Here is a 23,042-nt window from a genome sequence, read left to right on the forward strand (position 1 = left end):
ATCACCAGACGCCCCACCAGTCCTGGCCAAACTTCCCCCGACCCAGATAACCTAGCACCTTGCCCCTTCTGGCCGAAGCCCCCGGGCCTTGACAACCAAGCCCCTGCCCCTCCTGGTCGAAACACCCGGCCTTCCCATCAGCCCCAGACCGCCCAGACGAGGCTCCTGCCCCTCCCCAATAAGCTCCCGCCCCTCCGCCCCTCCCTGCCACCTCCCCCCGCACCCCCGCCGTCCCTCCCGGCCGAGCCCCCCGCCCCTCCCTGCCGAGGCCCCAGCCCCTTTCTGCCGAGCGCCTCCGCTCACTATCCCCCGCCCCTCCCGAACAAGCTCCCTCCCGGCAGAGCCTCCGACCCCTCTCTGCCCAGTGCCCCCCCACCCGTCCCGAACAGGGCCCCTCCCGGCCGAGCCAGCCGCCCCTGGCGCAGAATCCCCCCGCCCTCGCGGCCCACGGCGGCGGCGCGCTGACGCGCCTGCTCAGTGCGGGACGCGGCGCGCTGGGGGCGGCGACGGCGGCGGGCGCTCAAGCATGGCGGCAGCGGCGCTCGGCAGCTCTTCGGGCTCCGCGTCGCCCGCCGTGGCCGAGCTCTGCCAGAACACCCCGGAGACCTTCCTGGAGGCCTCCAAGCTGTTGCTCACCTACGCGGACAACATCCTCAGGTGCGGGGCTGCAGGGTGGCGCGGGGGTCCCGGGGCGCGGCGCCGGCTCGGCCGGGGTTGGGGGCGCCCGACGCGAGCCCCTGAGGGCGGTGAGGCCAGGAGGGACGGGGCCCTGGGCCTGGCTCCGGCTCAGTATCCGAGCCCGCCGGCCAGGCCCCACACCCGCCCGAGAAGAGGAAGTTTCTTTGCCCTTGGGCCTCGGCACCTGATGTCGGGGTGCTCAGGCGTGAGCTGGAGGTCCCGGGATGGGGCAGGGCGGTGGGGGGGCGTGCCCCAGGGCCTGGCCTCTGAGCCTGGTCTTTAACTGTCCTGCTTGTCGGGACATAGACGGTCACAGCCCGCTGTTCCCACGGCGTGGATTTTACCCTACAGGGTGCTTTCAGTTTCTACATGCTTGTCAGAAGTTAGTCCCTGACAAAGTGTTTACTTCCCAACCGGTTTGTGAACACCTTAATACTAAGTATATTATTGAAGTGATGGGTTTTTACATGTTTATGATGTTTTTCTGCCCATTTTTGTTGATTGAAACATTGTTAACCATATTAAAGTTGAAATTTTCATATTAATATCTAGATTCTACTTTGCAAAATGACCCTTTAAGAATTAGTGCAGATCACCTTGGATAAGAGTAATTTATTTCATTCTGTGAGCAACAGTACGCTACTAGATCTCTAAGGGGCCATACAGATTTTGGGAATAAGGAGACAAGTTTGATTATTCATTTTGAATCATTACCACTTCAACTTTGGGTCAAATGATGTGGTGTCGGAAGGAGGGACATGATGTGTGGGGGAGGGAAAATGGAACCGAGGTTAAAGGAGCTCCGGGTGCCAGGTACTTTATTGGTGTTACCTCATTTATCAGGTCACCGTGACAGTCTAGGCTCTCTGTTCCCCCTCAGCCCCTTGGTATACTTGTCATGTAAGCGGTCTGGATATTGGCTTCAAGTCTAAAAGGAAACTCCTCTCAGTTTCAGGTTCCAGATTTCATGTGACCTAATTTTAGAGGCATTAGTTACCAGTGCAGTGTTTTAACCTATGGCGGTTATAATGTCTTCATATAGGTAACGTTAATGATTTTACAAGTAAATTGAAGGAAAAACATTGAGCCCTTATTATGCACCAGATGTTATGAAGGATGCAGCATGTGCACTGTACACAGCTACACAATTGTGACCTATGTGGGACCGCCTTCCTCCTCTGTGACACCTTCTCAACTCACCCTCTCTGCTCTGAGAGGTCTAACAGCTCTTTAGAGCACAAGGATGCCAGTGGACTCTGCAGGAGTGAATGAACTCGTAGGCTGGGACGTCACACCTGGAAAGCAGCCAAACTATTTAAACCCCACTTCAGAAAAGGGAAGTCATCTTGTAATAAGGATTCACTTTTGCTTTCAATCCAGTGAGACCAAAAATGCTAAAATCAAGGTGTTTTGAGGAAGCAAATCATTTGCTTGCAAGTATTGACTTGGCATCATAATCATCATTATGAATGTTTGCCAAACTCATAGAAGAAGCTTGACATGCTGTCAGTTCATGTTATGTTTGTGGTCTTAAAAAGTTTTTATCTAAAAAGGGATTTAGGAGTCTGGAGCTCATATAATTGGAGGTGGTATGAAAAACTACCTTTTTTAGTTTGTTTTACTAATAGTATTAGTCCTTGCCCTCATATTAGAATTCAAACTTCTTCAGGCTAAAGGGGGAAATAAAACTACCTTTTCTTTACTTTCCAAGTTCAGCCACATGTTAACCTCTTAGCAGAAAAGCTCCAGGTCTCATCTTGCCACGCTACATTACAGATATGCTAATCTAACTTATTTGAGAGTAGAGGAAACCGAGATTTTCAGTTCCTTTTGCTGTTTTGGGAAATCCATTAGCATTAGAGATAAGGGACTATGTAAGGGATGTTGTCTTGATAGCCCTTGCTCCTACCTCAGGCTCTGATAATAGTATTTTATAGAATGAATGCTGAAATGAAAATTTCATTAGCAGTTTTTTGGTTTTTTTTCACAGCAACTCTTGTCACTACACACAAGTGAAAATACTACTTCGGGTTAAGTTTTAAATTTATGCTTCGGATGATGTTTATCCTATTCCCCAACTAAGAGTCATAAAGCTAATGAAATTACAGAATAAAATATATGCTAATTTGCATTCCCAGTATGCTATGCGTTTGAACTTTTTACCTTTTTTTTAGTTCACTGAGTTCTAGATAAAGATGTGCTGTCCTCAATATTATCTACTTTCTCAAAAATCGGTAATAGTTTCACTGGCATTCCACTTGGATTCCTTAAATAATTTGCTCCATTCGTTCTTACAAAACATACTTGATTTTCCACTAATTTCCTTTGGAAACTATGCACAGTTATTGGTTACGAACCGTCCTGGGTATGATTGGGAAGAACCAAGAATGGAAAGTGGTTTCTTCCTTCAAAGAAAATAAGTATGTCTGGGAGAAAGAAACAGGTACAGAAAATAGCCAGAGCATAAAATCTGGAGAACAATTCAGACACTGTTTAAGCACTTATACATTTATGTGAGCGGATAGCAGAGGGACCTAACGTGGAACAGTTTTGAAAACAGAGATTTGATGAGATAGGACCAGTTGATGGAGTAGCAGAGAACATATATTTGATGTGATAGGCAAAGGAAAGCGATTGTACTTTCTTACTTTCTAGACTCAAAGAGAAGCGTAATGAAAGAGTTTCATGTAGAATAATGGTGTAAGAAGACACAAGGCATGGATTTCATTTGTGAAGCTATTGTAGTAATCATAAGCATAACTGCGGATAGAATGGAGAGAGAAGTATTATAGGCAGGGATTGGCAATTCTAGATGACTAAATGCAAGGAATAGAATTGGTAATGGGAGGAGACAAAATAACCGAAATAACTTCAGATTTCTAGTCTAGGTTACTGTTGACACTTGAAGAAATTGAGAGAGCGTAGTTAATTGAGGATCGGTGGGTTTGTTGGCATCTTGTATGGTGGATAGTAGGTAAGCTTTGTAATCAGACCAATGGGTTTAAACCCCAGTCAACTATCTCCTAAGAGTGTGATGATAGGCAACTTCTGTAAACTCTCTGGGCTTCAGTCTCCTCTTTTTAAGAGGAAAGAAAAATATCTTGTTATAGGATTGTTGCAAAAGACAGGAACAAATAAAGGATCTGGCACCTATGTTAATCTATTGTGTCTGTCACCCTGAATACGTGTACATTACCCTTATCGTCAGCTACAGAGAATGGTAGGGCCAGAGATGGTTCTAAAGGCAGAGAGATGTTTTTGAAAAATTTACGTGTATCTCAGAATAACAGATTTTTCAGAAGGACAAGAAATAATTTTAAAAATGACCCACAGACCAACTTTTGTGATTAGTAATAAAAATACAAGAGTATTTGATGTACTCATGCACTGCGTTTCCATTTATGTGAACCCTTTCTGAGATTATGCATTCTAAAGAGGAAGAGGGCTAGTAAATGGTCAGATATATTTAATTCTCAGTGTTTCTGAAATTCTTTTTTTCTTAAAGATTGCCACCTGAGCTAACGTCTGTTGCCAGTCTTTTATTCTTCTTCTCCCCAGAGCCGCCCCGTACATAGTTGTATAGTCTAGTTGTAAGTCCTTGTGGTTGTGCTCTGAAATTCTGAAATAAAAACATTTTAGTTTTTTTTTTTTCTGAGATGCTATGACCTCAGTCGGAGGCCTATGGTTAACGTGTTTTAGAATCTTAGAAATATGGTAGATTATGACTTTTTAGGTGAAAAGCATGACTTTTTCCTACCATTCAATTGTAAAAACAAAGACTAATTTCCCGTAAGTTAAACATTTTGGTAGATACCTGGGGTTAAGACAACTCAGAAGACACCAAAACATCTTCAAAGTGATGGTTGCAGGAAATTTTACTGCCCTTTCAAGACCCCATTTGTTCAACATCATCAGTCAAAACCAAAAAAAAAGCTCAAGTGAAGGTGCAAAATAATTGCTAACAAACAAGATAAATATTACAAGTTGCAGAAATAGTTACTGGTCAGCAGAGGTAGGAGAAAACACATCAAAGAGTTATAGCAAAAAATATTTGAGGAAAGTCTGCAGAGAAAAATAAATTAATGGAAGAAGAAGGTCAAGCAAAAATAAAGCTGGTCCTTAGGGATACTTTAGACGCTGCAGGCTAAGGAGGGTGGTAATAAACTCAAGGATCGTGGACACACTGGAATGATGCTGTAACCCTGAAGATGGAGAAGGGGTTTGTATGGCACTTTTCCGAGGGTAGGAAATGGGATCTGATGGATTTGAGGTCTGATGGCCCAGTGGCCAAGTTCTCTAAGCCTTTGAGGGTTTCAGGGCCTGACTTTTGGCATCAGTTTACACTCAAGACTGGCTCGTCTGCTCAGCATATTTAAAAAGAGGAAGATAGGATTTGGGTAACTGGACATTACTGTCATTTTTTGGTTTTTGTTTGCAATATGCTTTTAGTGAGTGAAACAGATAAATGATATGTGAGGTCTATAAATGTTGTAAAAAGAAAATTGGTCACTAGAAACTAAAAAGGAAAATCTAAACTATACAAAGCCTATAGCAAAGCTTTATATCAAGTTACTTTGAAACATATATCAAAATAATAAGCTATATCAGTACAACTAATGTAAATTTTATAAGAATTTTTAAACAGTGGTGAAAGAGAAAAGAAAAACTAGAAAATTAAGCCCAGTGAAAGACTTTGGTAATATACAAATCTGGAAGCTGTTGGGAAAAAATAGATTAAAATAGCTCAAGCAGTTTTGCACCGGTAGGATAGATCATTGTGGTGGTACTAATGTGTTTGTTACTCTGTGGAATGTAAGTGTCATGAAAAGATGCCTCATTTATCTATAACTAGCTTGGATAGATGTAGGATTATTTTGTAGTTTAATATTTTTTTGTTTAAGTGGTAAGAAGGGGAGGCACTCTTATGATATAGTGTAGTGTGGAAGCCAGGGATGCTAAACGTTTTGCTGTGCCTAGGGCAGCCCCCCACAACAAAGGCCTGTAATGTCAGTAATGCCGGGGTTGAGAAACCCTGATCTGACACACAGAATAAAAGAGTAGAGCATATATTTTTCTTTGTGTTTCTCAACTATCTGTGATTCTCAAATGACCTTTGGTAAAGAATAGTGTTTTTGTTTTTAATTTCCAATTCTTTGTGGACCTATAACTTTTGTAAAATACAATGAAAATTTGGTTGCAATATCAAATTGCTATAAAAATTACTGAATACTTTCAATTTCTGCAGTTTTTGTGAATAGGTAGCAAAGAGTATGTAGATTGGCACAAATCTCTGGACATTTTGAGTAACACTTGTAAAGCTTTTGTCTCAGAATATTCCGTAAGAAACTTTTATAATTTTTGAAATTAAGGAAAGGAGTTTTAAATAGACTCATTTATGACAGTTTGGCAACAGAGTTGATTGATGGAAAAAGAAATGTGAAAATTGTTTAAACTTCCACAGTTAAAAGCCTTTTTTTGTTTTGTTTTGTTTTTGTATCACAATGTTTAGAGAACATGTATAGTTAGGACAAAGTTGGTTAATCACTTGCTAGCATTTGCTCCCTGCCCCATTCCATACCCCAGGCAGATGGCCTCAGCACTTCTTCCTATGGGTCCCTGACACAGCCTCAGAATTCTTCTTAGTGCTAATGGAAGCCACTGCCATTTCAAGGGAGTTGGTATCAGATACGAAACCTTCTACTTATCATCCTAAATTATGTTCTGAAGGTCTTTTGAGTATACTATTGTGTTTATCTTACTTAACCTTGTATTTTCTTTCTGATTTTTTTTAACAGCTTTTCTGATTGATCAAGGTTATTAAAAATCTGAAATCAAAGCTTTTCATGTACTGGTCATCCCATGTATACTATTCAAAATCTTAATCACGGTAAAAAAAATTCATGTCTTCATTTTATTTTAGTACCATACTTGCAGTGACAAAAATATAGCTTGAACTGAAGCAGAAGTTACAGTAAAAACAAGTGTTTGTCTAGGGAAGAAAGAAAATCAAGTGACTATAAAGGTGTACCTAGCTTCATGTTTGTCAGGAGTAAAGTCTTTGAGGAACTGTGATCCATTTTAATATAGCTTCTTAGTTTCTTTTATTCATTCACTTCACAAATATTTGTTAACCACCATCTATGCATTAGGCACCCTTCTTGATGATTGAGATCCATCAGAACAAAACAGGCAAAACCTTCTGCACCCTGTCTGGAGCTTACATGGATTTTTTTCTTAGCAACCTAAAAACTCATACAGGTATTTGGCTTTAACAGCACAGAATTAAAATGTCACATGGATTTCCCTCTGGCAGCATTAATAATATCAGCTGCAAAGTTAAACAGTGAGGTTGTGGTAAATGTATACTGAGGTAAGCATCACAGAATCAGGCTGCTTCACAGACTGTGCTTCCTGTTACTTTACGGTTGGGATCCATACTACCTTGTAGAGTACAGCCAGTGTAAGATGTGAAAAGGAATGCAAAAACATTGTGAAAAATATAAATTGTTACATATAACCAAACCTCGTTTTTTAATCAGAAACCCTAATGATGAAAAATATAGATCTATCCGGATTGGAAACACAGCATTTTCTACTAGACTCTTGCCCGTCAGAGGAGCTGTTGAATGTTTATTTGAAATGGGCTTTGAAGAGGTAAGTATGTTCAAGGGTTTCTTCTTCCCAATTCATGTACAAAGTATACAAAATTGTGTTAATGGATAATTATCTAAATATGATAATTTTTTAATTAATGGATCATTTTGGGAAACTGTGGAACTAATTATTTCTTCACATATTAGACAGTTAAAAGTCATAGTAAATATACATTAAAACCACAGTAAAATACTACTCTCCCACTGGGTAACTTCTTTCTAACAAGTAAGACATGCAACCCAAGGACCAAATTGTGGCTCACTTTAGCAAAAATCTGATTTGTGAGCACACCTGAATAGGGTCCAGCCACCTGTCTCCAGTAAGAAATGAAAAGAGTAAACACAGAAAAGCTGAGTTTAGTTGCCACATATAAGGGTTTTCTTCTGTGGCAGAGGAGAATGATCTCAGTGGGTCTTTTTGTTTTTAGGTTAAAAGAAAAGGTTGGTATTTCCATCTTCTGGAATCTCGTGGCATAGTTTAATTTTATGACACAATGAAAGTAGTTATCAATATTGTGAATTTTCTTTATGGGTATAAGCTTAACCATTTTTAGTGTATAGAATATTGAAAGAAGTTGGACCAGGTTGTGGAGACGCGATAGGCAGTAGCGGTCAGAATTGGCAAGGCTGTAGAAGTTGTTAAAGAGATAGGCTAAGTTGCTCTAGGACTTATTTTCCTTCCTGCCTCTCTGCTTCTCTCCCCAGATTCTGTTCCAGGCCCTGGGGATATAGTAGTGAACTAGGTAGATATAGATCCCGTGTCACATGGAGCTTGCATCCTAATAGGTTAGACAGACAGTAGACATGAAAACAAAGACGAGTGCAAAGAAGAAAATAAAGCATGGTAATACAATAAAAAGCAACTGTAGTGACGGGCAGCTGTGTAAGAATGAGTGGTCAAGGAATGCCTCTGAGGAGATAATATTTGAGCTGGAACCTGAGTAACAAGAAGCAGTTCAGGTACCTGAAAGCTCTCAGGTAAGAGTTTTCACGTAGAAGGATTCGCATGTGCAAAGGACATCTAGCAGGAGTAGCACAGAAAGTAGCTACAGAGGCAGGCAGAGGCAAGGGCATGAGTTTTTGAGGACTGTGATAAAGACTTGGATCTTATTCTAAGTGAGATGGGAAGCCATTGGAAGGGGAATGGAAGAATATTTTTAAAGATTACTCTAGCAGTTGTAAAGAGGATATTCTGGATGTTCTGGGATGGGGCAAGGGAAAGCAGGGAGACCTGTTGGAAAGCTTATTATATTAGTCTCAATGAGAAAGAGTAGCGGTTTGTGTAAGTTCCATGAGGGCAGGGATTTTTGCCTATTGTTCTCAGCTTCTGGAATTGTGCTGGTGCATTTAGGCACTAAATACAAATGTGTTGAATTAAAGACTGTTTGCAGTGGAGACGGAGGAGAAGTTCAGGGATCCAAAATTTCTTTTTGAAGCAATATACTGGACTTGCTGATGAGTTGGTTGTGGAGTATAAGGGAAAGAAAAGAATCAGGGGTGACTTCTAGTTTTGATTTGAGCAACTAAGTGGATGGGAGTACTGTTAATTGAGAATGAGAACTCTTGGAGAGTAACAAGTGTCAAGATAAATCACTACCTGTCTTTTGGATAATTTTCACTGGTATACTGTTAAATATTCAAGTAGAGGTGTCAGGTAGGCAGTTGGATATATGAGTCTATAACTCAAAAGGAGAGGTCAGGCTGAAGGTATAAATTATGGTGTTGTCTGCTTGTAGTCACGGACATCTGATATAGAGACTTTAAACTATAGAGGGGAAAAATTGAGAGCATTGCTGATTTTGTTCAAGGAAATGCAGATGTTTGAGAGTCAAATGGCAGGAAAATTGAGTAAATGACAACCGGAGACTGTACTAATTTCTCATTGTTGAAGTGTCACAGATTCAGTGGAATCAGATTTGTCTTTCAGTCAGCAAATATTCGAGTGCCAGATAGGGTGACCAACCATTCCAGTTTGCCTGGGATTGGCCTGTTTTAGCATGGAAAGTCCCACATCCCAGAAAACCCCTCAGTCTCAGGCAGACCTGAAAGTAACAAGAAAACAAGCCAGATTGAGACTTGCGGTAGTATATGACACAAATGGAGTCACAATTTCAGAAAAAATTAACATGTTTTGATAAGAGTAATTTATACTGAAAGTTCTGGTTGGCTTTGAATGTCACACCTCAGGACCTGTCTGAAGTAAAGGTTTTATCATTGTGGCTAAGTTGCAGGAGACACTAATGGAGCTGAAACTAAACTCTGCCGCCAAAAGGAAACTTGGTAGCCTTTGAGATGAAGTAGGAATCTAAGACCTATCCCAAAATTTTCAACTGTGTATTAAACTCCTGGATGCTTTTGGGCCCACTTGTCTCTGAGGCTGTATTCTTTTTTATCAAAATTCTGAGAAGGAGGTTGAGAAAGACTGGGATCCAAGTAGATATGTCACCCATCAGGCTAGCTTAGTGGAGTGGTTCTCACCAGGAGCCATACCCACCCTCCATCTATACCCCCACCCCCGTCCTGAGGGTGGGGCATTGGAGAAGGGCAGTTTTGATTATCTTGGTGACTGGAAGATATAACCAGCATTTAGTGGGCAGGGGCCAGGTTTGCTTAATGTCTGGCAATGAGAATTGCCTCAGCAAAAATCCATTGAGAAACATAGGTTTGTTAAATACTAGATTTCTCATCAAGTTCTGAAATGTTACTGTATCTAGTACATTAAGCCTGTAACTTTGTCCTTTTATGAAAATACAGTGCTGTTGATTTAAAATTTTGGTACAGACACTTTGACCATAGTCGTATTCTTTTAGGACTGGTCCTGAAAAGGTGGAAGGGAGCAAGGCATGAGCAGCATCTCTGTCTTACCAGGGCCCTCTCTGAGGGGTGGACTGAGGCATATATCCAGATACCTGTCATGCTATTTTTCCTTCTCTGTCCGTGGTGTCATCTACCTTTCTCAGTGCTCCACTAGCAGTATGAGATCAGAAGCTTCCATAGTTGATTTTAAACCAGATGTCTGGTTTTTCTTCCCAGACTCATCCTAGATATAAGGTGGTTCCTTCTAATGTTGGAAAAGTCATCGTGTTCTGATTTGTGCCAACCATCATAACTGTAGAAATGTTCTGTTTTTGCCCAACCCGTCCAACTGTTTGCACAAGCTTGTGGTCTTGGGTCTCTGTTCAGTCTAAGATGGAGTGAATGATAGCCTAACAGTTAAGGTCATGCAATTTGAATCCTTGCTCTGACAATTCTGTAGCATCAGGCAAGTTATTTAACTTCTCCGAGCCTTATTTTCATATAAAAAGTGAAGATAAACCTAATACCTACCTTTGAGGGTGGTTGTGAGAGTTACATAAGATACTGTATGTAAAATGCTTAGCACAGTACCTAGAACACATATAAACATAATAAGTAGTAGTAGTCTTTTTTTGCAGCTATTATGGGTAATATATGGAGCTTGCTGGCTTCTTCCAGCTTTTTTAAAAAGATTCATATGGAATTGATTTTCATGCTATTAATGAGTAATGTCTTGGTCAGTTGATGCCTGTAGGTCTGCCATCACCAGGAAGTAAGGTCATTCTCAATTGTGGAGTTTAATTTAAATACTCACAATCTACAAGTCTGTCTGCTGCACATTGTAACAACTGTTTTATCTCATTTGCAGTTAGTGGAATTACTGTTTTGACATTGTTGCTTCTCAACATCTTGAAACTTGATTGAATATATTTTCATTTCACTTTTTTCTTGCTTTGTACTTGGCTCCCTATTTTACATGGTGAGCCTTATTGTAATGTTTATTGTATCTCAAAGCACTCTGATTATATTATTGGTATTCATTAAATGAATCACTACATAAAGAATTGGATTTTTACTGTTTGATTTTTTGTTTTGTTTGGATCACCTTTGTATTACTGTTAACAAGACATAGTTTTCAATTGACCATCAAGGTACACTTTTATTATCTTGGGGGAGAAGTGGTGGATCCCATATATAGACTTCTAATCATGTAACTATTCTTTACAGACTTGTGTTGAGAAAATTCAAAGGTTGTTATATAACTTCTTATCGTTTTTATGTGACCAGTGATCATTTTGTATGGCTGTATCTCTAGTTTCGTTATTATTTCATAGGGAATTTCATAGAGAATAGTAGTATCGTATACTATTGCAGAGAAGATAGGAATATCATTTGTGCAATTCTTATATGGCTTTCTATCTTATTATTCCTAAAAGATAAAATATTTTATTAAAGGTCCTTTGAAATAAGGTAGGCATTATATGCTAACAGGAGACGAATTTTCTTAATTTTCTGGTTTATGTTAGGCATTACTTTTGACTGTATAAAAAAAGTGCCATAGTGGTAAGAAAACAGAATGTTTGTAAAGATACGGTGTATTCTATAGTGTTGGCTTCCTTTTATATATATATATATATATATAAGAATGACTGTCAGTATAAAACAAAGGTTAAAATTTTTTCTGATTTTATAAATTCCAGGGAGAAACACATCTTATCTTTCCTAAAAAAGCTTCAGTGGAGCAGCTGCAAAAAATCCGTGACCTGATTGCCATAGAGAGAAGTAGCAGATTAGATGGATCAAATAAGAGCCACAAAGTAGAATTACCTCAGCAGCCTGCAGCCAGTATCCAGCTTCCTACAACGCAGTCTTCAAATCCTAATGGGTTAACCCAGCGTGCAGGGAACAGTGAAGGGCAGTCAGCAAATCCACCGTCTGCTCCGATGGTAATGTTGGAATTAAACCTTCCTTAACTGTTCCTTTCAACGTATTGAAGGAGCGAAAGCTCTGAAGTATGTTATGGTTTATTCCTGAATTTATGCCCCAGTTATTCTTGGTTCTTATAATTCGAATACATTTAAATTTCCTCAGCTCTTTATAAAATGTCAAACTTGTAACAAAAGGGAAAATGGCTATCTTTTATTTATACTTTTAAATCTTAACTTGCGGCTTATTGCTTCTGAGGCAGCCTAAGTATCTGTTGCATTAGTACTTAGGTCAGTTATACAAATTAGCATATGTCTTTAACCTAAAACAAAGTAGTGGACTTGCGGGACAAAGGTATGGCCATTAAATAAGATTTCCTCTACTGCATTGACACTTCTGATCTGAATTTTACCTGCTGCCGTTAACCATGGGGATTATTAATTCCAACAGCCTAACTGTTAACAATACCTCAATTTAATAAAAAATCAGCTTCTTTAAGGTAAATAATGATGTATTAATTTACTGTTAGTGGTGCGAGCAAATTAGTGAAGTTTTGTTATTAGCATATACAGATATATACTTCTGAAGAATTGAAATCAAACTTTTGATGTCTTATAGGCATTCTTGGTACACCTACATGATCTCATTTAATAGGAAATTATCATGTTTACAAAAGTCCCTTTTGATAAAGGTCCTTAAGTATTCTTCTCCTAAATTTTCACTGTCAGAAAAGTTTTTGTAATTTTTCTGTAGTGGTTTTATCAGTAGCCAGCTTAGACGTATGTCTTCATTTTAATTTTGGTAAAACACCTTGTCACTGCCCTCCGTGCAGCAGAACTTTATATAGAGTCAGTTTTTAAATCTACCCTTAATTTTTTGCAGCTGAGTAATTCCAGAGCCTTGAACCTTACCTCGCTGGTAGTCAAATAATGGGCAGTCATTCCTCTGCGTAGTTTGGGAAGGCCCAAAGCTTGTCTTTAAAAACTTAAGAATAGAGATGATAGGGGCTGTCAGGGGAAGAGTCAGAGAGTTACTGTCCTTTTATATAATTGTTGTTGAGTGGTTTCTAAACGTTTTTCGTGGAGGATTAACTCCTCTAGAATATATTCCTTTGTGCCTCAGATTGACTTAGGTTAACTTTTAAGTCTTTAAAATATTTTTTCCTCTCATTAGCTTCATAGCTAATGTCTATTTGTAATAATAAATGCAGCTAGTGTTTATGAATGCTTCTGAGAAACTGTTACTGGATACTGTTGGATCAACTAGTAGTGATGCTAAGTAGCTGTGGGCATCAGATGAGATAGCATCTATGAAAGCTTTGGAAGCTGTAAAGGGCTTATTAAGTGTTTACGCTTAGTAATAATAGTTCTTCCTGTAAAGTGTCTGAGCTGCTTCATTCAGTACAAAGTTATCACACATTAACAGAAAAGTGAGACTACTGAATTTTAATGTGACAGAATACTAACCCGAGTCAGTCTGTTCCTTAGAACAGTGGTGTCCACTCTTTTGATGGTACATCTTACCAGTAATAAAATGTTAAGTACGTGACCCAATAAGTGTCTATTAACTTATAAATTATATGCTTTTATACTGATATGTACCTTATACAATAATCATGTGAAAAATCAAAGGGTGAAGTAAAAGGTAGATCTAAGATACACTCCAGTGGATTCTTTTGTGCCCCTCTCTTGAGCATGTGCATTCCATCTTGGAATACCTGAGGTCTTCATCAGTTTTGCAGTTAAGGTTGATACAGAAGCATATTTAATCTCTTCCTTGGTTTTTACCACCTTTTTGTATCCTTTTTCTATTTAAAGTGTTAGAATATATCTTTTAAGATTCCCTACTTTATCTTTTGTTGAATCTCAGTTTTACAGTGTAAAATGCACAGTATTAACCAGCCTTGTAGAAAGGCATATAACGCATGAAAACATTTTATTTTACAAAATAGCTCTTTCCTGAACTAAGTAGTATTTTGTTAGTGTTCTGGCTTAGGAAGTCCATTCACATTTTCTGAGTCTTCTTTAGCTTCTTTCCTTTTTTTGATTCTTACTCTGGCAATTCCGATATAGTTTAAGGTATTTAAGATTGTTAATCACCAGAAAGCATCTGTATACTACACTAAAAACAAAATATCATTTTATTGCCAAAGCACATTTAGAGTTTAGAAGAAAATAAACTGTCTTTCTCAAAGACATATGCTCTTAGTAGGCTAGTGTATGTCAACTCTTATTTCTGTAGTCCTTGGGACAAAGTATCTTTTCTGTGTTCTTTAAGAGATTCGGGAGAAATTAGAATGAATCTTGTTTTTTATAGCTAACTCTTGATTATCCACGGATCACTAGAATATACCTTTTTTTTTTGGTGAGGAACACTGGCTCTGAGCTAACGTCTGTAGCCAGTCTTCCTCTTCTGTATCCGTCTTTCTCTATTTTGTATGTGGGCTGCTACCACTGCATGGCTTGATAAGTGGTGCATAGGTCTGCAGCCAGGATCTGAACCCGCAAACCCCAGGCCACCGAAGCGGGGCACACAGACTTAACCACTATGCCACTGGGCTGGCCCCTGGAATACACATTTTTAAAAAGTATCTTGTGATTTAAGTTTTTATCACCACTAGTTGCTATACTTGAGAATTTAACGGTTATGTCTTCCTGCCTTGTCTATTTTAAGTGGGAATACTAATTGAGAATTAAAATGGACCAAAGTCAAGCAGCAGGAGAGAGATTAAAAAAGCATTTAACCTTTGTATAAAGTAGACAAATCCTGAGCACTGGTGAGCTTCATAACTATTATAATATTTTTTGGTTAAAACGATCTTAAGGACCGGCCCCTTGGCTGAGTGGTTAATTCGTGCGCTCTGCTTCAGCAGCCCAGGGTTTTGCTGGTTCAGATCCTGGGCATGGACATGGCACCGCTTATCGGGCCATGCTGAGGCAGCATCCCACATGTCACAACTAGAGGCACTCACAACTAGAATATACAACTGTGTACTGGGGGGCTTTGGGGAGAAGAAGAAGGAAGAAAGAAAAAAAAGAAGATTGGCAACAGATTTTAGCTTAGGTGCCAATCTTTAAAAAAAACCAAAAACAAAACTATATCAAGAAAAATTTTGAAATAGACAAGGTGATAGTCACTGATGTTGACGCTTGCCGTTTGCTTTTCCTTCAAGATATAAAGCACTGAAACGTATTGGTTCTCAATAAGTGATCTTTGTTAGAAACTTATTTTGCTGCCTTTTCTGCTTATTTTATCTAAATGGAATTGTACAATATGTAGTCTTTTGCTTCTGGCTTCTTTTATTTTGTGTGTTTTTCAAATTTATCCATATTATAGGATGTATCAGTATTTTACTCCTTTTTATTGCTGAATCGTATTACCTGATAGGCATTTGGGTTGTTTCCCATGTTTGCCTATTCTGAATAATGCTGCTATGAACGTTCACATATACAAGGCTCTGTGTGGACATATGTTTTCATTTCTCTTGGGTAGATTCCTAGGAGTGGAACCACTGGGTTGTATGGTAAGTTTATCTTTAATGTTTTAAGAAATTGCCAAGCTGTTTTCCAAAGTTGCTGCACCATTTGATATTCTCACCAGCCATGTGTGAAGGTTCGAATTTCTTGGTATCCTTACCCACACTCATTATTGTCTCTTATAGTATAGCCATTTTAGTAGATGTTAATTAAGTAGTATCTCATTGTGGCTTTAATTTGTATTTCCCTAATGACCCAACTGATTTTTAAATTTTCTGGTTATACATGCTGAGTTTTTAGTGTTCCTAGAGAAATAACTTCCTGATAACTCTTTATATTTTTTATACCCTTTGCCTTCTGAAAGCAGATTTGAAACAGCAAAGAGAGTTTTTCAAAGACATAGAACCTCAGAATGTAAGATGCATTATATTTCCAATTTTGCAACTTGATCTAGGTGATTCTGAAGTATGATTTGCTTAAAATAAGCAGTCAGCAGTTATTACACAGCTAGTCTAAATGTATGCTTTTATTTGGTACATGACTACTTTTAGAATGTGTATGAAATTGTTAAGAACTTTTCATCAACTTGTTTATCACTCTAGAAATTATTGCCCATTGTGTATCTGGGTATGTATGTATGTATTTAAAAGAGTTATCATTTGAGATTATTTCATTGCAATTATAAAGATAATATAGTAGTGTTAAATAATGATAAATAATAAAATGAGTTACTTACTTTTTAAACTAATTTAATCTCATAAAACAACCTTAGTCTGGATTTATATGTGATGTTTATAAGAGAAAAAATATCCTATATGGATGTAAGATTTAAATGTCTAGTTTCTTGTTCATGAACCTACCATTCTTAAAGATGACATATACCTACAAACTTTTCAATAGGAGATTACTTAAATATGACACATCCTTAAATCAGCATTCTTAGCATCCATTAAAAATGATGATGTGGTCTGTTTTGACATGAAAAGAATTATTATGTGGGGAAAAAAGATAAACTGAGAATTCCATAATTAAGCAACATATGTTGTGTGTATGATACTTCAATTTTTCTTATACAAAATGCACATACAAAAATATTTTCATTTTAAAAAGGTCTGGAAAGCTATACACAGATGTCTTAGCCAAAATTTCCTCTGAGTAATGAAGTTATAGCTGATTTTATATTATTTTTACCATTCAGTATTTCCTGAAGGTTTTTTTTGCAACAACATTTAGTACTTTTATAAATAGAAAGACAGGCTTCTTGTAAGAAGTGTTTACTGAAGTCACAAATTGATTAAAACTATTATTAAAAATTTATTAAAAAGAACTTGTGTTTTTAATTTTCTAGGTTCTAAATTTAAAAGCCACAAGAGCAAAAGGTTGCATAAAGGTAGAAAGAGGGCTAGTGGGCTTGGGAAGCTTTGGTTCTTTACTAAAGAAGAGAATTTGCTAATCCAGCTTCCACTGATTATATCACATGATTTGACAAAATGTACACATTGTACTTTTTTCTTATAAAGAGTCTTAGATATATCTCACATTAGAAACTAAAATAGGGGCCATCCCCTTGGCCAAGTGGCTAAGTTCATGAGCTCCGCTTTGGCGGCCCAGTATTTCACTGGTTCAGATCCTGGGCGCGGACACGGCACCGCTCATCAGGCTACGTTGAGGCGGCATCCCACGTGCCACACCTGGAAGGACCCGCAACTAAAAACACACAACTATGTACCAGGGGGCTTTGAGGAGAAAAAGGAAAAAATAAAATCTTAAAAAAAAAACCACAAAAAACCAATTTGGAATCCAAGTATGATTAGTGAAGAAAAAACTATTTTTGATCTAAAACAGATTTCACATTTTAAACTTCCGTTTATACTCCAAATAACTTTAAACTCTCTCAAGCAATTAACTGCTGCCTTACGTACGTGGTTACCCAGCTGCTGTAATCGCCATGCAATCAGCAAACTTCTATTTTTATGATTTAGTTTTCTTGGAGTTGTGCCAATGAATATATAAAGAAATAAGGCAAGAAAATAAACTTTATTGTTCAGGATCATTTGAGTTCCATTAAAAACCACAATGAATGAGGTAATTTCCAGATTAGAAAATATTACAGTGAAAATAAAAATTCTCTGGATGAGTTCTTACCCTCTCAGTAAATGAAAATCTGCATTTAAGAACAAAAAGGATACCACTGTAAGTGCCTCATTTTCATAAGAATTCTTTCAAATAAAAATGGAGACATTTCATGTTTTTATGCTTCACTGTCAGTTCTGGTAAGGGAGCGTGTTCCTCCCTGTTGTGAATACCTGGATTTCTCATCACCAGATCTCCGTCAGGTTTCTTCAGTCATCTGTTGCACTCATCCGTTCTGCTAATGGAGAAGTGTCTGCTCTTAATAAAGGCCTGTTCCTCCTCTGGGCCTGTGTCTCTTCTCCTCTCTTCACTGTGGGATCTCACATGGACTGTGCCCAGTCTTGAACCTCTTCTTTTCTTGGGGATTCTTCTCAATGGCATTTAAACCTTTCTGTTGGCCAGTTTTCATCTAAGCTTCGACCATTGGCATCAGAATAGCCTGGACATGCAGATTCCTGGACATACTCCAGGCTCAACTGGAAAGGGAGGGGGGACCCTGGGAATCTGCATTTTTCACAAGCAGATTAATGTTTAAGATCCTTTCCTGTAGGCTCTCTTACCTTGGAAACAAGCCAGCACACAAATATCCCTGGATCCTGCATATCTTGTATTTCTCACTCCCTCTTTACAGCAAGTTTCAGGAAGAGTCCCCTGTGCGCGTCACTGCGTTTTTACTTCTCATGTATTTGTCTAGCAGACCTCTATACTTTAATTACGTGCCCTATTAGTAAAATATTTTTGAGCATATCCTCTCGGTATGTATTTGTTTATAAATTATATACATGTACTATTATGCCAATATACTATGTATGTTATAAAACAATGTAAAGAGAAGGTTAAAAAAGTAAATATTTTTAACTTTAAAAATATATTAACAATATGTCATTTAATTAATGTGAATATAAATCTGTGTTTTAAAGAGTCTTGATAATTTTGAATTTGAGGGGCTAACTTGTCAGATCTCAGTAGACCGATTTTTTTTCATTAAAATATAACTGTTGAAGGGCTTATACTATAAAAGTAGAAGATACGTTAGCCCTGCCTTTTTCTTCTTGGTCACATATACTTACGTTATTAGTATTAGCCTCAGTGCTTAGGCGTCTTTGTAATGTTTTATAAGCTAGGTTAAGGGTTAATTTAGGTAAAACTACATAACATAATCTGTAAATCCACTTAACCAGGCACATTTGAACTGCAAAACTTTGTGACATTGTGAGAGTAGAAGTAGGAGTGAGCCACGCCACTCTTAACCCCTCTACTTTGTAATACTTTCTTCCCTCGAGATAGCTTCTCTAGCCTGAGAGGGAGTCTCTGTTAATCCAAATATTAAATGTTACTATAACTTAATCTCTTTTTGAACAAAAAATAATATAAATAGAAGTTCTAATATGTTCTGTCCACATTCCAGTGGACCATTTTGTACAACTCCTTTGGTGCACTTAGCCCACTTTGAGACACCACTTATACAACTAAGTCTCTTGGGATTTGTTTTCCTTATTAACACTATTGGAAAACTTCTTACTAAGATCATCAACAATCTCCATGCTGTTAAATTTAATAGACTTTTTTTCAGTTCATTTCTACTTGACCATACGTAGTTTTTAGCTCAGTTGATCATTTCCTGGTCTTTTTCCTATAAGTGGTTCAACTATTGACCCGTTTGCTCGTATCAAAAATCTGTGGATCATTCCCACGTATTTTTCTACTTTCTTAAGTGCCGCCTGACTCCACAGTTCAGTCACCAAGACTTGCTGATTCTACTTCCTAACTTCTTTTCGGATCCACTCACTTTTCTACAACTACTGTAACCACGCTAGTTCAAGCCACCTGCTTTCTCAGGGTTATGCAGTCGCCGTCGCCCCCCACCCCCCCCATTGGGTCTTCTCTGCTTTCTTCACACTACAGCTAGAGTGAGATTCTGAAAACACAAATCTGATCATTTTACTCCCTTGCTTAAGTCTCTTTTAATAGCTTCCCATTACAATGGAAAGAGAGAAGATCCAGCTGCTTACCAACCCACCGTCATACTTTGCTTTCTGTCTCTACTGTTTTCCCCTTAGTTCTCCTTCCTCTAGATACCCTAATCTTCTCTCTCATCCTTCACGGTATACTCAGCATAGCCACATACACACGCACTCCTCAGCTACCTGTATGCTTTTTTGACAGGAATGGTCTTTTTCCTTCCCTGTTTTCTGCCTTCTCATCTTTCATGTTTTACCACAAATACCATTTCTTTTAGGTTCAGAATCCTGTTATACAGTCTTACTATCCTCTATATTTGCTTTATAACTCTTATCATACCGATGAATAGTATAACTTACCACAGTATCCCTAGTACCTAGCAAATAATAAAGGCTCATTAAGTATTCGAGTAAATGAATGTTGTCATATCAGTATTTGTTTCTTTATCAATAGACCACTTACTCTGTGAGGATATTATCCTTGTCTATTTTGGTCTCCATTATTTTTCCAGTATCTAAAACATATACACACACATATAGTCAAGTATCTGTTGACTTAATGTGGTGGTTCTGTCATTCTGTGTTTAAAGCCTTTCCCAAACCCTTAGAGTGTAAAGTGATCATGTCTCTTGTATCCATCCCTAGTGCTTAATACAGTGCCTGACATTAAAGTATTTGGTAATGGCTCTTATTTTTTTAATTAATTTGACTATCTCTGCCTTTTAATTTACAGTAATTGCTAATATGTTTGAACTTACTTCTGACGTCTTATTTCGTGTGTCTGTGACGTTGCTTTCTTGCTTTTTTCTCTTTTTCCTGTTTTTGGTTTGTGTAGATTGATGACGTTTTCTTCCATTATTTCCCCTCTAAAAGTTAGGAATTTGAATATCCTCTTTTTAGTCTTCTAATTTTTGCCATTAAATTTTTAATGAAAATAATTTCCTTTCATATTTTTCTGCCAGCATCTTATGACAAGACTGGAATCTCAGATTTTTCTCTTCTTCTGCTCCCTTCCCTGCCACCTTTGTTATGAGGAAATGTTTGAGATTTTGTTTTTCAGTTACGATTATTTATTTATAAGAATAAGAACTTAAGTTTTATTTGTTTGGTGGTTTTTGTTTTTGTTTTTTTTTTTTAATCTCTCCTCTGCTTCTTTTATCCAGGTTCTACTCCCTGGTCTTCTGTTTATTTACTTTGCCTGTATTATATTTTGGAGGGACAATAATTTCTCTAATAATTCTTTTAGATTGGATTTGGGAGTGATATACTTTCTGCGTTGTTACATATCAGAAAATGTATTTATTTTGCTCTTTTATGTGATTAGTTTGGCTGGATATGAATGCTGTGTTCCCAGTCATTTTCCCTCAGAATTTCAAAGATTTTGCTTTGTTGTTTCCAATGAGATTTCTGGTATTATCGAAGGCTTTTAGAATTTTGTTTTTATCCTTCCTGTTATGGAATATCACCCTTGTATGCAGTTATTTTTTTTTTTCCATTCATACTGACTCTTAACTCTCAGAAATTTGTTTCCATTATTTCTTTGAGAAGTTTCTTTCTTCCATTTTTTTTTCCTAATCTACTTTCTAGATTTCCTATTAGCTATATTTGGGAACTTTTGCATTTATCCTCAGTGTCTATGTTCTTTTTGTGCTGCATTCTCAGAAAATGTCTTGGCTCAGTCTTCTAATTGGTTGATCACTCTTTAGCTACATTTATTCTGTTTGACACCATCTGTGCTTTTTTATTTCAGTGTTTAAATTTTTAATTCCCAAGATCCAAAGTTGTCTTTCTGTGAATATAGTATACTCTTGAATCTCTGAAGATAGACTTTTAGTCTTTTTCTGTATTTGCTGCTGTTGCTACAGGATTAGTTCTTCTAATGTTGATTCTAACGCATCTCCTTAACAGTATGGGTTGTTGTAGATAGGTATGAATTTGAGAATTCCTGCTAGCCTATCTGTGGATACTGCATCTGTTTCTAGCATCTTTGGAGGGGGGCAGGACATGCCGTGCCAGAAGCAACCATTCTGAGCTTGGACACTTCTCTTTCCTTTTGAGAATCTAAGTATCCTTCCTCACTGCTCAGAGGCACACTTCTTTGTTGACAATGAGTGGAGGCGGGTAGGGACATGAGGGACACCAAAATGTATAGCTGTTCTGCTGCACAGCCCAGCCAGTCTCCCGCATGCCTGCTCCAAGGCCCCTTCCTGCTCTGTGGATCCCGTGGCTCCTCTGCTCTTGGAATTATTTTGAGAACGTTTTTAGTTTTTGTAACCGCTCTCTCCGGAGGGCATAGTGCCATGATTTCTTCCTTTAGTCCATTTGTATCTGTCTTTCCTCTTTAAGAGTACTCTTCCTTTGCTGTATTTACAGGGGTTTGAAGTGGAAAGGGCTGTCAAATGCATTGCTTAGAGCGCTATCTTGATCCAAGTTGGAGGTCAAGAATTCATCATATCCCTGTCTAAATATATTCTCAATAATATGTTATATTTACAGGGAAAAATAGATATATCTTAGACTGTGGCACAGACATGGCTATCTCCTAATAGTAATTTTGTAAAGTTTTTGAGTATAAATTACTATATTTCAGTGAATCCATACATTCCTCTTTATGAAATGAGAGCCAGTGTTTTTTTATTATATATTCTTTTTTGTAGCATATGCAGAAAAACTAATTTCATTTTTTTTTCTATTAGGTTACTGCTGATTCAATCATTCTGAAAGTTCTTCGGTCCAACATTCAGCATGTGCTGGTGTATGAGAACCTTGCTCTCCAGGAGAAAGCATTGGCTTGTATTCCAGTCCAAGAACTAACAAGGAGATCACAAGAAAAGTTATCTAGAGCTAGAAAATTGGATAAAGGTAGTGGCTTTACATAACCATTCATTACTAAATATACATCATTGCTAAATAAAGGGAAGGACTAAATGGTGTCTTTTGCTGTATACTTTGTAAATATCTAATTTACTTCTATTTGGATTTTTAAGAAGTACAACGATAGTATAATTTTTTTGCATATACCTCCTGGACACATCTGTTAATTTTTTTAAAAAACTTTTTTTACCTGAAAATGTATTTGCAGTTTAATCGTTGGTATGTGAAATTTTTCAGGTATAGTAGAACTTCAGTCCATGGAATATATGATGGCGTTTTTAGTGAATTTTAATGTGAATCTGACAGAAACAGTGTTCAAAGTTAATCGATATGATTAGACCATTGACTCATTTGGTTACTAGAGAGACAGTATTTACTTTTTAAGAGTGGATTTTGAAGCCAACTCCCTGGGTATAAATTCAGCTTGCCACTTACTGTGGATCACTGAGCAAGTAATTTAATCTCTATGCCTCAGTTTCTTCATTTGAAAATAGGAATGATAATTTTAACAAATAATGAGATAGTATATGTAAACAGCTTAGAAC

General features: G+C 37.8%; 1 protein-coding gene across 3 annotated transcripts in view; it reads left to right on the top strand.

Annotated features, from left to right (window-relative positions):
• The first annotated feature begins 354 nt into the window (after window positions 1-354).
• Window positions 355-23,042, top strand: part of NGLY1 (N-glycanase 1) — a 56,874-nt gene continuing 34,186 nt past the window's right edge. For 2 of the 3 annotated variants that reach the window (XM_044754455.2, XM_044754456.2), the window contains exons 1-4: window positions 481-657; window positions 7,218-7,332; window positions 11,828-12,073; window positions 22,320-22,485. In XM_044754455.2, coding sequence (XP_044610390.1) covers window positions 527-657; window positions 7,218-7,332; window positions 11,828-12,073; window positions 22,320-22,485 — 658 coding nt within the window. In that variant the 5' untranslated portion in view covers window positions 481-526. Of the gene's footprint in view, window positions 658-7,217; window positions 7,333-11,827; window positions 12,074-22,319; window positions 22,486-23,042 lie in introns of all 3 variants that reach the window. The other variant, XM_014829830.3, reaches the window with a different exon arrangement.

The sequence above is a fragment of the Equus asinus genome, chromosome 21 (assembly GCF_041296235.1).
Source record: "Equus asinus isolate D_3611 breed Donkey chromosome 21, EquAss-T2T_v2, whole genome shotgun sequence".
NCBI classification, from domain to species: Eukaryota; Metazoa; Chordata; class Mammalia; order Perissodactyla; family Equidae; genus Equus; species Equus asinus.